The sequence below is a fragment of the Limulus polyphemus genome, unplaced genomic scaffold (assembly GCF_000517525.1).
Source record: "Limulus polyphemus unplaced genomic scaffold, Limulus_polyphemus-2.1.2 Scaffold751, whole genome shotgun sequence".
NCBI classification, from domain to species: Eukaryota; Metazoa; Arthropoda; class Merostomata; order Xiphosura; family Limulidae; genus Limulus; species Limulus polyphemus.
Genome location: NW_013666361.1, coordinates 379273 through 393567, shown reverse-complemented (window position 1 = coordinate 393567; position 14295 = coordinate 379273). Strand labels below are relative to the sequence as shown.

The following is a 14295-nucleotide window of genomic DNA, read 5'->3' as shown; positions in this document are numbered from 1 at the left end:
CACGATGATTTTGTCGATTCTGCGAAATTTGCTGCTGACTTATTCCACCATCTGCTTGACCAACTATCCTTCCTCTAACAAAATCTGACAATTCGAGAGAACCTTGAGTTCTAGGCATGTTGTAGCCCAAGATAATTAGTGTGCGGACCATTTTCATTTATATAGTGCTCTGTGAACTCAAATTAGGTAGCATAAATCAGTTAAATGATGAAAAATTGGTGTCTATTTACTTGTGACCACTCAGTGTATATAATTTGTTGAATTCCAAGTTGTACTGAGTCAGCAAAACTAACAAGGGTTATGTTATAGCAACTACATGTCTAAAAATATTTGTAATTTTTTTATAATAGACCATGAAATTAAATACCGTACTCTAATAACAATAATAATTCAAGATATAAGTATCTTGAATGACAATTACAATTACTGCTATTTGTGATTAAGTAATATAAAAATTTACCAGGTAGTGGTAATAGCTTCTTCTGGTAACACATGAGGTGATGTAACCTTTTGAGGGCTTTTATTTGTTAACTCTAGATCTCCATTCATCTTTAATGTTTTGTCTTTAGAATTTCTGCTTGGACATAATGAGCACACAGGAGAATATACCAGTGACTGATGCTGGATATGATCAGTTCCCTCAGGTAAAGATTTTGTTAGGCCAAGTGGGCTGTGAATGTTAGGTTTAATATCACCTAAGCTTTGGGAGCTCGTATGTCGTACCACTGTTGAATGTCGCATTGCAGATGAGATGTCATTCAGAATCTGTTGTAATTCTTCAAAATCTTCTTTGTGATCCTAAACAAACAAACATCATATACTTTATATTTTGAATCAACCATAGACATGGCTTTAATATAGAGTAATTTCATGACTGTATAACTAATCATCAACTTGATTTTCAGTATCATATCAATATAATGCTGATCTTGCATGTTAAACTCAGGAAAAATTACCTAGAAATTCAAAACATTTCCATCTTGAAGCAAACATAAATTTAATTGCTTTAATTCTTATTGAGGATAGTCTCCTTCAAAATATTGTAAGCTAAAATTAATTATATTAAATACATACAATTCATATATTAAGGGGATTAATATATACCAAATGCAATGTATTATATGTTTTAACTCTTTAAATAAATGGCTTTCATTTTATTAGAAAATAAATTTTACACTCTTAGTAACATTAATCATTAATCTAATTTTTGTACCTGACAGCAAGTTTATTTTTAACCATATAAAAGAAAACTGTAAAATGGCACTGGCTTAATTTTGAAGAATGGGTATACTTACAGCATGTATCAAAAAACAATGGACATAAAATGCCAGTTGTCATTTTGGTTTCTTTACTGTTGCATATTCGCATTGATTTGTGTGAAACTCTTTAAACCCATTATATTGAGGTAGCATTTGTGTGTAAACAGAGGTTAATTTCTTGAATGTTTTATATTGGTACTTAATAAACTGCAGGGTGGGTAAGTGAATGCATGCCATTCCCTCCCCATGGTTTTTAAGATGTTTTATTATTTGACAGCATAGTAAGCTAAATGTCTAACAATTCTACTGCAAGACTATATTTCACATTTATAATTTTGTATAAATACATTTTGTTGGGTTCAGTACTACTTCTAAAATCATTTTCTTGTATTCTACTCTCATGTGTAGTAGAAATTCTTTGCTTGTGTAGCAAACACTTTAAATACATGTTAGAAGATAAATGCAATGTTTGATTTTTAATTTGATATGTGATGTCTGATATTAATGGCATTTATCACAGTAAAGTCAAACTATTCCAGTAGGACTGTTCCAATCAGTTTTTTTCTCTCTCACTTTTTGCCATCATTATCAACCTGGCCAGGACAGACAGAAAATAATTCCTGGCATTGAAGGCACAACTTTTGATATGCATTGTGCATTTCATAATGTTATCAGAGTAATTGAATCATACAATAGAAAAAAGTAGCTAATCTATAGATGAATCCCCTACTACTTACATGCTTTAGAAATGTTCAAGATCAGAAACTTACTAGACAGTTGTGCTGCTGTAATTTCAACAATTTCTTTTTAAAGTTGGCATAACTGATTTGTGGTTAAACCCAACCATGTTACACAATGAAATGATCTGTTATAGACCAAATTGATTGTTAGTACATGAATTTGCTGGTTAGAAGATTCCTTCTAACATATGAGTCATGTAAAAAAATCTAAACAAAAATATCATCAATATTGAAGTAATTTCACTAATTTCTGCTTGGGTTCCTCGTGTAAGTTACACAGAAAATTAATGATTTATCCCAAATTTTTATTCAATTCTTTAAACTGAGTGTTGTGATAGATAAAACCATAAAATTACTCAATGTATTGTAATATGTGAATAGCACCAATAGGGAATGGTATAAAAAAACAAGTTGTTAATTTTAAGGTTAAAAATTACAAAAATACCATAATTTATTAGGGATTTTCTTCCTATAGTTATTCCAGATTAGATAATATCTCATTCTTATTAGATTCAGAATAAAAGCAATCAACAGAAAATCTTACCAACTTATTCATCTTAGGAATGCAGTCTATCAGTTGGGAGTGGAGAATTGATAACTCTTTCCCTAGGTCAATTTGTTCATTGATGTTTAGTTTGTCTCCCTTATCTGGAGTCTTAAGAAAAAACACAAGAAACAGTCTTATTCTACAACCATATAGTTCCTGCAGGTGTATGTTTTATTAATGCATGTACTTTTGTACTCTTTTTTGGCAAAAAATAAAATAAACTTTGAGATTACATAACTTTTCAGTCTTGTTTTTCTTCATAATATGAAACGTTCATTTTCGTTTATAGATATTTTCTATTGTTCATATATTTAATTTCCACTTCTATTTACACCAAATATACATTGGTTTAGAATCCAACATGAAAAATGTATTTGCAAGTTCTGAATAACAAATTACATTTCATAAGTAGCTGAATACTGAAATTTACAAGCTATTTTGGCTCAGCTAAGTTTATTGTATAATATTCTATTCAAACAAGTGATGCATCTTCAGATTTGAATGACAGCAAATGTATGTTTCATTAATGCATGCACTTTTTTTTTACTCTTTTGTGGCAAAAAAAGGAAAGTTTGAGGTTACATAAGTTTTCAGTCACATTCAGAACTTGTTCTTTCTTCCTAATATGAAAAGTTCATTTTGGATAACAAATCTCATATCATGACTCACTGATTCCTAGAATTTTCATCTGATTTTTTAAAAATTCTATATCTATTATTTTTGGTTTGTGTATTAGTGTGAAAATTTACAAAAACATTTCATATGTAAATCAAATAATGCAAAAGTGCACTATACTGTTCATGAGTGAACTTCAATTATCTCACTGCTATTATTTTGCTATGCAATGATCCACAAATTCTATTATTATGCAAGGTACATATACGAAATATCCTGCTAATGTGATTATTAAATGTACTCAGTCCCAGAAGAGGAAGATTCTACTTTCGTTACTGGTTATGCTGAAACTATAACTGAAATAAACTTCACCTAATATTCAAAACAAAATCTCCCACCCCTCCCCAATTAAGGCATAAACAGTAAGATGGCTGTTGTAAATCTTTCTTCAATGAAGAAACATCAATTTCACTAGAAATAATTAATTTGGGGTAATAACACAGTAAAGCTCACTGAAATTTGCTGGAGAAAGTTCCTCATTTTGTCTTGTTGTTTATCTACAAACTGATTCAGGAATTCCATAAATTGTTCCTTCTCTCCAAACCTTAAAAAAAAGAAAAAAACAACAACTAAGAATTCAGTTTCAATATATCTAAAATATCAAACTTCTTTGTTTTAAGACGAACATATGTAGAATAAACATAAATCAAGTTATGTGTAATAAAATGAAAGAATATTGATAAAAAAATTAAAAACAAAACAATTGTGATTGTAAAATTAGTCAAAGTGATTAACAATGGAAGTAAATAATCTAAAGGCATTGATCTCACATTATAAAGTCCCTAATTGCTGAATGATTAACAATGAAAGGAAATAATCTAAATATATTAATCTCACCTTGTAAAGTTTGCCAATGTCTGAATGGTTTTAGCAATAAGTGTCAAGTTTCTTGCTGATCTAGGTTCTGGATACTCTATAAACAAGTAAAACATTACTGAAATTCTAACTTAAGTTAATTACTTCTAGCTTCTTACACTGCAAAAAAATATTTCAAACCAAGCACTTAAGAAGTCAGAAGTTGATAGGAAAAATTAAGGCCCTTTTTGTTTTCTTGTAATGTTTATTTGACCAGCCTGTTTTGGTTCAGTTTTATTGTGCATGTGTTGTTAATTCATTGTATTAGGATCAGAGTAACAAAAGACAATCTTCAAATTTACTATAATTAATCAGAAACACAGCACTTTTTGATGCAAATTCATTATCTTACTGCTTTTAACAAAATCTTTTACTTAAAAAATAATTTTCTGGAAAACTATACCTTGTGTGAGGTTAAAAAGACTTGGATACAAGATGGCTGGACACAAGAATCTCAAGAAGATGGAAGAACTTATGAGTTTATCACAAATGTGTTCTTTCTGAATGGCTTTGAGCTGATTTCTATACTCATAAAATACTTCTTTAAATTCTCTGAAAAACGTAAGGAATTCATCAGTTTACAGGAATATGTTTTCCACAAAGTCAAATTCAAATTTATATACTTTAAATTTAATTAATTCTTTTAATAATAGTTTTAAAATGTTAAGCTCTAAAGTAGCATTTTACTTGTGCATTTAGCATAATATACATACAAAGATTTGTTTGAAATCTTAAGCAGTAATGTAAATATTCCTTATGTCATTTAAATTGCACACACACATTTGAAATGTAAAACATCTCAAATGAAATTGTAAGTATGCCTTACAGTAATTTTATAAACAGTATCATAGATTCTATTAATGTTGAAAACAAATCATTCTATCTATAACAGTGATTCCCAAACATTTTTACACAACTGACCAGAAACTCTTTGTAAAATGCTTATGGATCAATAAGGGTTTATAGCCTTATAGTGCTGTTTCCTAACTTAGCTTCTCCAAGAAACTCTGAGATCCACTTATTTTACAATAAACTAAGAAGGAAACAACACTTTTAATCCATTTTAAAACATGTACAAATTATAAATTTTATGAAAATTTAATCTTTCATAATACTTTTTTATTTTTTATTTTACTGGATCTTTCTGTGGACTGGCATGGACTGAATCTGGTCAGGGGACCAGCAGTTGAGAACTATTGATCTATAACATTATGCCACATATATACATGTATGTTCAGAACTTCACAAAGTTATTGATATTATTACCAATTAACCTTGAATATTAAAAAGACAATACTTACAAGGGCAAATTTGGAGTTGAGCTAATAATTTTATCCCAAGCTTCTTCCACAAACTGTAATAAGTTTTTCTGTTGTTGCTGGAGTATGGTTTCATCAGGAACTTTGCTAGTATCTACCTAGGAAGCAAAAATAGAAAACAAACAAACAATTTTTCATAGGAACTTTTGTAAACCTGTTTATTACACAAAAAAGAATTACCTAACTTTGAAACCTTTCATATATGAAAATGCATGTGTATATTTCTCAATAAATATGTAAACACATACTGGAATTATTATAACTGTATTACAAATATATCTTATCATCCTCAAGTCTTCCTTTTAATCTTAGACTGGGTATTACAGCTCTTTGTAGCTACATGTTGAAAAATTAAAAATGTTTCTAATTAAGACTGTGTATATTTATGCTCTTCTTATATTTATATTATTATTTCTTATGCACACTTAACTGCATGATTCAATTTTTCTATCTTCTACTACATACTTTTTGAAGATTTTATTAGTTTATGATCAGAATATTTTTTTGTCTGAAAAGGGATTTTTTTAAAGAGAAAGTTTCCAAAACTGATCTCTTCACTGTTATCTAATATTTGCTTACTGCCAGATGATTTAGTAACCCCCTAAATGAAAACCTGTAAAATCAATCTCTATAAAGCATTAACAAAATTACTGATTGGTCCTCTGAGCCAATATTCCATTTACATATTCTACATTTTGGATGATCCGTTAATAGTAGTATTGTAATCAAAGAGAGCTAAGGTATAACTCATGTCCTATATGTCCAAGTAAACCCACATGAGTGACACCATATAGTGAAAGCTTTTCGTGATTAACAGAACTATTAAGGAAAAGAAAAAGTCACTGGTTTTATGGTCAACACAAATTTGTGTGGTAAACCTTACAAGTTAAGTCCCATCAGATTCAAAAATGTATTTTTCATAAATGAAATTACAGTATTTAAGTATATGGTTTATGATTTTATAGCTTAGATCTATATATTTCCAAAGCAAAGTCCTGTTCTAGTAGATACATACAAGTGTGATATTTGTTAAAAAGCCTTATTAGCAGTAGTTAGTAGGTTAACCTTTTAGACTAGCTGACAAAGCAACCACTTTGCCTGCAACAGTTCTTGGGTTAAATCCTGCTTATGGAAGATGCAATAATTGGATTACCAAATAAGTACAATTCTTACCAAAGAGGCCTACTTTCAGGAGTTGTACATGTTCCTTTGGATTAGAATAAAATCACAAGTATAAAAATATACTAATATAAACAGTTAACTAATCGTAACATTGAATAGCCAACAAACTCAAGGGAAAAAAATTATTCTAATTTAAAATGCATTAGGAGTATATCTAACTCAATTCACTAAGTTTGGATCATGACACAAGATTGTTACTACATCTCTAAAGCAACAGCAACTTTTATTCAATCGTACAAACTGTCCTCTTTTTCACAACAGCTTATGCTGCTCTGCATGCAACAGGACAGTAGATTCCTGTCATTATTGCACCTTAGAGATTCAAGAACAAACATTGAAATAAACAACGTATCATGTATACTGTGTATAATTAGTAGACAATATTGCAATAACTACATCTCTTGCATCCTGTGCATACCTAGAACTCAGTCAATTTTGCAACAACTACATCTTTTGCATGTATATATTGTGCATACCAAGCAGTCAATATTGCAAGAACTTGAATACTGTACATACCTTAGCAGTCAGTTTACAATAACTATATCTCTTGCATACTGTGCATACCTAGTAGTCAGATCCATTTAAAAGTGTAACTGTTTATTACAAACTTGTAAAAGAATCATTGCAACAATTTTGATATGTCTCAATGTTTTTCTAAGGATGTGTAATTTCACAGTGAATGTATTATCAGTGAGACAACATTGAGTCTATCTGTTAACAGTATACATAGTGGACCATTTAAGTCTGGAATGTTTATGTGAAATTTAACTGTTTCACAAATTCTGACAGAAAAAAATTATGAAGTTATACATGACATTTGTTTTCTGAACTCCATTAAAAAACACAATGTAAAACACTGGAAGGTTAAATATTAATCAACCTAACTGCATTTGAAGACAAATAAATAGTTATAATTTGATACTTTTCTTTAATATTTTTGGTTAGTAAATAAATAAAAAGAAACCTCAGTTTTATCAGATTTAGAATAAACACAAATATGTTACTCTTTAGGATACAAGGTAAAGTTTGTGAGAAATATGCAATGATATCTTACCTCACAGTCATCTTCAGAACTTAAAATGTTTGTTATAAATTCCTTCAAGGTATCTTGCAAATACTGCAACAGAGTTATGTAATTAACTAATTTTGATTTCCAAAGTTATACACTTTTTTAATGAGGTAAAACATCTAATATAATTTATTAAATAAAGTCAGTATTGCTAATCAGAAAATTAATCCTATCTTAAATCAAACACACTAAAGCTCCTTTAACTGTTTTACATCAAGAGCCACATTAATTAATTTTATTAGCCATATGACTTTTGACATATTCTCTTATTTTTTATCCATAATTGAAAAAAAACTTTGAAATTCTTTAAACATAAACTGCCAGAATGTCCAATTGATTCTGTTTATAGATACAGCAAGAATAGTTTCTCAAAGGTGGCTTTGAAGTGCAATTATATTACTACAGTTAATATTAGCTAGCCTGAATGTAAAAATCAAGAATTTCTTGAATTTAAGATTTTTTCTCAGAATATATATATATATGTATGAAGTTGCAATCTTATAATATAAATTTAAGTGAATTTTTATATCTGCAATTTTAATGTGGTATAAATACCTGGCAGATAGACTACCACCATGATTATATACTGGAATACAAAAAGGGTTGATCACAATCTATTCTATGGTACTAATCTGCAAATCCAATCATCTTGTTCTTGACTATCCCCAGAGTCCATGACCACACTTGAAAAATTCCTGACTCTTGTTGCAATTCAATGATTTCAAGAGTATATGGTGCCTAAAATTTTCCTCTTCTGAAAGGATTACATTACAGAACTTTCCAATGTAAAGTTTTCATGTGTTGTTTCAAAGAAATAAATGGCTTTAATGCTGAACCATAACGATAAAGAAAGGGAAGGTGTTATTCCATCAAAGAAAAAACAGGATGCTCGATAACTGGTTACCATTCACACATCAGAGGTGGTGAAGAAAGTTGAATACCAGAAGTAACCCATGAACACAGCAATAAGTCCATTGCAGCTACAATAAGGACCTCCTTTAGAACTAACAACAAGATAATTTATATGGATTTAGGTCTATATATGTAACACAAGCAATTTTTTTTCAAGTTTTTCTCAAAGCACTAGCTGAAGGTAGATCAACAGTCAAAAGCTGTTATGGAGAAATGGAAGTCTGCCATTACACTGGATGAAACATATATTTACTTAAGTGCTTGCAAAAGTTTGAGCAATTTATTAATGCATCTTGCCAGTGATAAAATACTTAAAAAGTGGTAAAGATCATGTTATTAAGGTATTTCCATGGGTTTTATGGTGGTTGCAGGTTATAGCTGTAATAGTATTTAAACACCTGGAGAGTAAACAAAATGCGAAGGTGAATTTTGTATACTATTAGGCTAATGTACTAACACTGCTATATTGTGAGAAAATACAATATTTGTACAAACAAAGCATCCATCCACAAATTTGAGTCAACATGCCAGTTCCTCTACAAGAGAAATACAAACAGGAATTCATCTATACCACTTGCAGACACCTACCATGGACTTCTGCACCGCCAAGTTGCATAAATATAGCCTAGACTTTGTCATATACACATAGCTTGATTTAAAAAAAAAAACATGTAAAAAAGAGGAGGACACACTGAACTCATTTCAATGCACAAAAACGTCCAGCAATAAACATTACACTACACAGCAACAGTACATAACCAGGTCCATGATATAAAGCAACCACACTGGTGAAATAGGAGACTGCAACACTTAGACACTCAACCTTGCATCATTACCTTAAATTATGAGAATCTTTCTGTAGATCACTCTTAGTTTATGCATATCATGTTAAGAAAAAATATGTAAAATTGCTTAATACTTTTTTTACCATACATTTTCAAATAGGCACTTCAGATAAAAATGTTCTACTGTTAAATGTTTTTTGGGGCAATTTGTATTCGTCAAAACACATTTACTTTTTTTGCTAATTATTTAAGAACTTTTATCATTTACCTATATATATATTAAAACTAAAAGCCTATTATGAGTCCAAATTTGGAAAATAAAATTTAGTTGCACAAACGTTTATGAACATCCATGCAAGGATTGTTGCAGAAGTAGTTTTGCTCATTCCTTGTTCTTATGAGGTAAATAGTGTTATAAATATACTTTTCTTCATCTTACAGTTTTTATATTTCATTTTCATAACCTCTAGAACCTCCTATATGAAGTAAAATAATGCTAGACAAGAAACATACTTCTAGGTTGTGCAACTATAACACATTTTAGGCATTTTCAAGATACACAGCACTAAACTTTAACACATGTATATTTTATCATAATGAACACTTCTTTCAAAAACTTGGTGAAAAAGGAGTTAATAGAAAGACACAAGATTTTATTTTCAGCAAAACACAGCAATAAACTTTTCAAACTTGCAACATTTCAAACAAAAATGCAGGTTCAAATTATTTGTTGATTATTTCATGATATTCCTCACCTTATCTCCAAGTAGCTTCATGTAAGCTTCAGATGCTTTTGTAGCAAATGAATTCCCACGAAATGTTAGATGTTGATCATCTTATGAAAAGCAAACAAAAGTTACTCCATCAAAAGCCTTTTTAATTCTTCAGTAGTATCTAACAGGTAAAACATGTAGTGGCAAAACAAGAACATTTTCTCCAAAAAAAAAGAACTTTCAAATTGTTCAGGACTAAGGAAGTGTGTAGACATTCTTACCTATTCAGTGCAAAGGAATTATGTGGTAAGTTAGAGCCAAATAGTTTCATCCAAACAAACCCTTCTTAGGTGTTTTATCATATATGCAGGAAAGCAGGTAGTTAATGAAATAAAGTGCTGATAATTTTGGAATACATTTATTTGTGTGTTTTTTTAATATATAAATATTGAAACTTTAGAATTTTATTCTCTGTATGAACATTTCAGCTTTTAGCCAAGGATACTTAAATCATTATTTAATCATTCCAGAACGGGCTGATGCAGTTTGCATCACTTTGACTGGGGAAGGACATTTATGTAGAAAACGTACGGTAACTCTGAGTGTTCCTCAGAAAACCTCATAAAATTTTGTTAAAGTTTATAAGTATTTTCTACACAAAGAATGATATTATTACAATTATTTCCTTCTAATAAAAATGTTATTTATTTATAGTAGTTATTTTAACAGTTTGAGTGCAAGGTAATTTTACATTTTAAGTATAAGTATACTTTTCTTCATCTTACAGTTTTCATATTTCATTTGCAACACCTCTAGAACCTCCTAAATGAATATCAAAAGTTTTTAAAGATAAATGTTTATATTTTATTTTTCATTTTTTCTACCATATCACTAACTAGCTATTATCATCAATGTACAATGCAAAGAAATGATTAAAATTAGGAAACAGAAGAGAAAAAAAATGCATACCTTTTAATTTTTTGTAGAATATCTTTAAATATATTGTTTTGGTTACATTAATAATTTCAGGTATTTTCCTTTTTACATATAGTTAATTTTTAATGTTTTATTTTCCTTTCTTGTCCTTTACCATTTATTTTTCCTCTATACACAAGTCAATGGTGCCATTGAGGCATATTACAGTGTTTCTGGCAGACATGCGCAAACCTTAGGCAAAATTTTTGTGCACCAAGTAATATAGTAAACCTTGAGAACTGACACAAAGTATGATGCATATTAAAAAATGTTTAAACCTTTCAATTATGCATTTTAAAGCATAATTAATATATATATAATTAAATAAAGCATAATAGCAATACCTAAATACAATTTAAACTGTATTCTAACTATAACATATTTAAGTTAGAAACAACCATAAGTGCTATAGTCGATCAGGAAGCCAATATTGCTGCAGTCAGTTACATGTACTTCTTGATGACAACTGCACGCCAATTTCAAAATAACCAATGAAACAATGATGAAAAACTGTCAAATATTTTCTGCTCTATTGTATTTATTGTTATGGTATACTCTTTACATGTATGATAATTATTATTAATTGAAGTAAAAAAAAGTAATTTTTCTTGTTTATTTAACACATGAACTTATTAAAATTTTGCAGAAACAGAAAAAAACATACCAATTTTTTTAACATCTTCTATCACAATGTTTGTAAGGAATTCCTTTGCCTTGTCTTCTTTTTGCATGATACGGACTAGAATAACTGCTATGTCTTCCTGCAGGATTGTAATACATTATTAATGAGATAAAAAAAAATCAATATATGTACATTTACAAGTAAAACTCATTCATTAGAATCTAAATTAAAAGGAAACACTTGGTCACTACAAAATATGTTTTATTTATGTGAAAAACATCAGTAATTCTCTCAAGAAAACCAAGGTTTTATTTTTATAAGTGCCCCATGTGCTCAATTTTCAGCATGCACCATAATGGTTATAAGCAGATTAATTCCAATTTTTGATTAATTAGTAAACACACTCAAACAAAAAAAAACATTTTTTAATGTATAGCACACCCTATGGGAATGATGATTTTATGGATTTACTCTAAAGCTGTGGTTCTCAACCTGTAATCTGTGGACCCTTAGGGGTCCATGAGCATTTTAAGGATAGTCCATCATTGTAAAGATCAAGTTTATATATTATACTTTAAAAAAAACAGTATTATGTTTAATTAAATGAAAATAATGTTTTATTTGACAATTTTATTAACTTCATATTTATTTACGTAAATGCCACTTTTATAAACTGAAGGATCATCTTCTGCAGATAGACTTATCTGAGACTAGAGTCCCGTAGGATTGTCTTTGGTTCATGGAGGGGGTCCATGAAATAAAAATTGAAAAACTACAGCTCTTAAGACACAATTATCAACTATTTGATAAAACTTTAGTTTTTTTATATCCCCCTCGCAGAATTTGTACAATGAAATTTAGAAATTCACAGAAACTTAGGTTATGATCTTGAGATTCAAATATTTTTGTAAGACACATGGATAGATAAATTAAGTTAACTGAATTTAATTCTCTATGTCACATAAGTGTTTATTGAAGATCACATTATGGCATATCAACAATTCAGAGTTTAAATATAATTTATCTGCAGCCCTAAAAAAAAAATTATCAAAATTAAGTTTTAACAATGTATTATGTGAAATGAGATTCAGCAGCTAGAATGTACTTTAAATGCACATTTTTTTTAACTGTTCTTTTCCAGATATGGCACATTACAAAATACAAGTACCAGTTATTTGTGGACTATTTACAGTTTTAAGCTCTAAGGTTTGGAAGCACTTTTAGCTTAACTAAGAACAGGGTTAGAGCATCAAACGACAAAGAAAGCACCATCAATTTAGCATAAAACACATTTAGGGTTAAAGTTTGAACTAAGTATGCATACATATGACAATTGAAAACTGTACACAATATACAACAAAAAATGAATGCCATTTATATAATCAAACTTTTTCATTAAGATTGGTGAGAAGTTACTCAGTAAGTAATCTAAACACATACACACACAGTTTCATTCTCATAAAAACAGTTGTTGATAAAGTTTTTGCCATGTAACAATAACATGTATAGGTAGGAAATGGGAGTTGAGATATGAGGACAACTTTAAATTTGCTGAAAACTTTACATAAAAAATAAACTTGCAAGTTTCAAAAACTGCTACAACCTCTGACATTCATATCTTTGAACCATCTTCCACAACCTTTCAAATCTCTAGCACAAAGGCAAAGAAGGAAGAGAATATGAATACATAGAGAAAAACTTTGAAGTTTCATCACAAATAATACTAAATAAGAAACATTAGTTATACCTTGACAAGTACTTGAACAGGCTCTAACATCTCAGTAAGTGGTTTGTTCTTAGAACACAGGAACTGAAGGAAAAATTAAAAATAAATACATATATACAGTATTTAACTACACTTTGTGCTTCACAGGTCATCAAAGTTACAGTTTTAGATACATTACTGAAGAAAAATTTGCTAAAAACTATTGCTGACTACTTGTGTTTTTAAATCAAACCAAATAAAGCATTAATCATCATGGAAAAATTAATCATTCTAGTAGCATAATATTTATTTTGAAAAACAGTTTTTATTTCTAATATCTGCATTAAATAACAGTAAAATATCATGAACAATAAAAAAGTCTTTAACATAGTTTTATCAGCTTCACAACATATTTATAACCTTTCATTATATTTCTTAAAGTTTACTAAAACTTTTTATTTCAAAAACATGAGTATTGGAATTAATAGAGATTTATTCAAATATATATATTATGATTCTAATTCTATTTTGACTTGTCTAAACATTTTATCATCTCAAACGATTAAAAAGGAAAATTATATCTATCAAAGATACTCAAGTTGTTTCTACACATATTTCTATGTAACATGATTTTCCATAAATATTTTTATACCTTTCACTATCAGGTCATTATTTAAACATAAATATTTATATCACTTGAAAGTTGCATTTTTGAAAAATTCTTAATAGCCAACATATTATCAAAATCTAACTTTTCTTAATATAATCAATTTTTCTGGAGTTAATCAACAGTAGACAAACTACAACTTAAAAGGTATAAAAATGTAAAAAATTATTAGTTCTAGAATTAATGAAATTCAAATACACTGACTGGTCACAAGTAAATAGACACCTAATTTTTTGTCATTTAACTGATTTATGCTAACTAATTTGTGTT

General features: G+C 29.0%; 1 protein-coding gene across 1 annotated transcript in view; it reads right to left on the bottom strand.

Moving 5' to 3' along the window:
• Positions 1 to 14295, bottom strand: part of LOC106460319 (ras GTPase-activating protein gap-2-like) — a 30703-nt gene that overhangs the window by 7327 nt on the left and 9081 nt on the right. Inside the window, exons 6-15 of the mRNA XM_022387015.1 lie at positions 13401 to 13463; positions 11696 to 11792; positions 10099 to 10178; positions 7632 to 7694; positions 5378 to 5493; positions 4480 to 4628; positions 4059 to 4134; positions 3675 to 3765; positions 2544 to 2654; positions 461 to 798 (exon numbers count right to left, since the gene is read on the bottom strand). Coding sequence (XP_022242723.1) covers positions 461 to 798; positions 2544 to 2654; positions 3675 to 3765; positions 4059 to 4134; positions 4480 to 4628; positions 5378 to 5493; positions 7632 to 7694; positions 10099 to 10178; positions 11696 to 11792; positions 13401 to 13463 — 1184 coding nt within the window. The remainder of the gene's footprint in view (positions 1 to 460; positions 799 to 2543; positions 2655 to 3674; positions 3766 to 4058; positions 4135 to 4479; positions 4629 to 5377; positions 5494 to 7631; positions 7695 to 10098; positions 10179 to 11695; positions 11793 to 13400; positions 13464 to 14295) is intronic.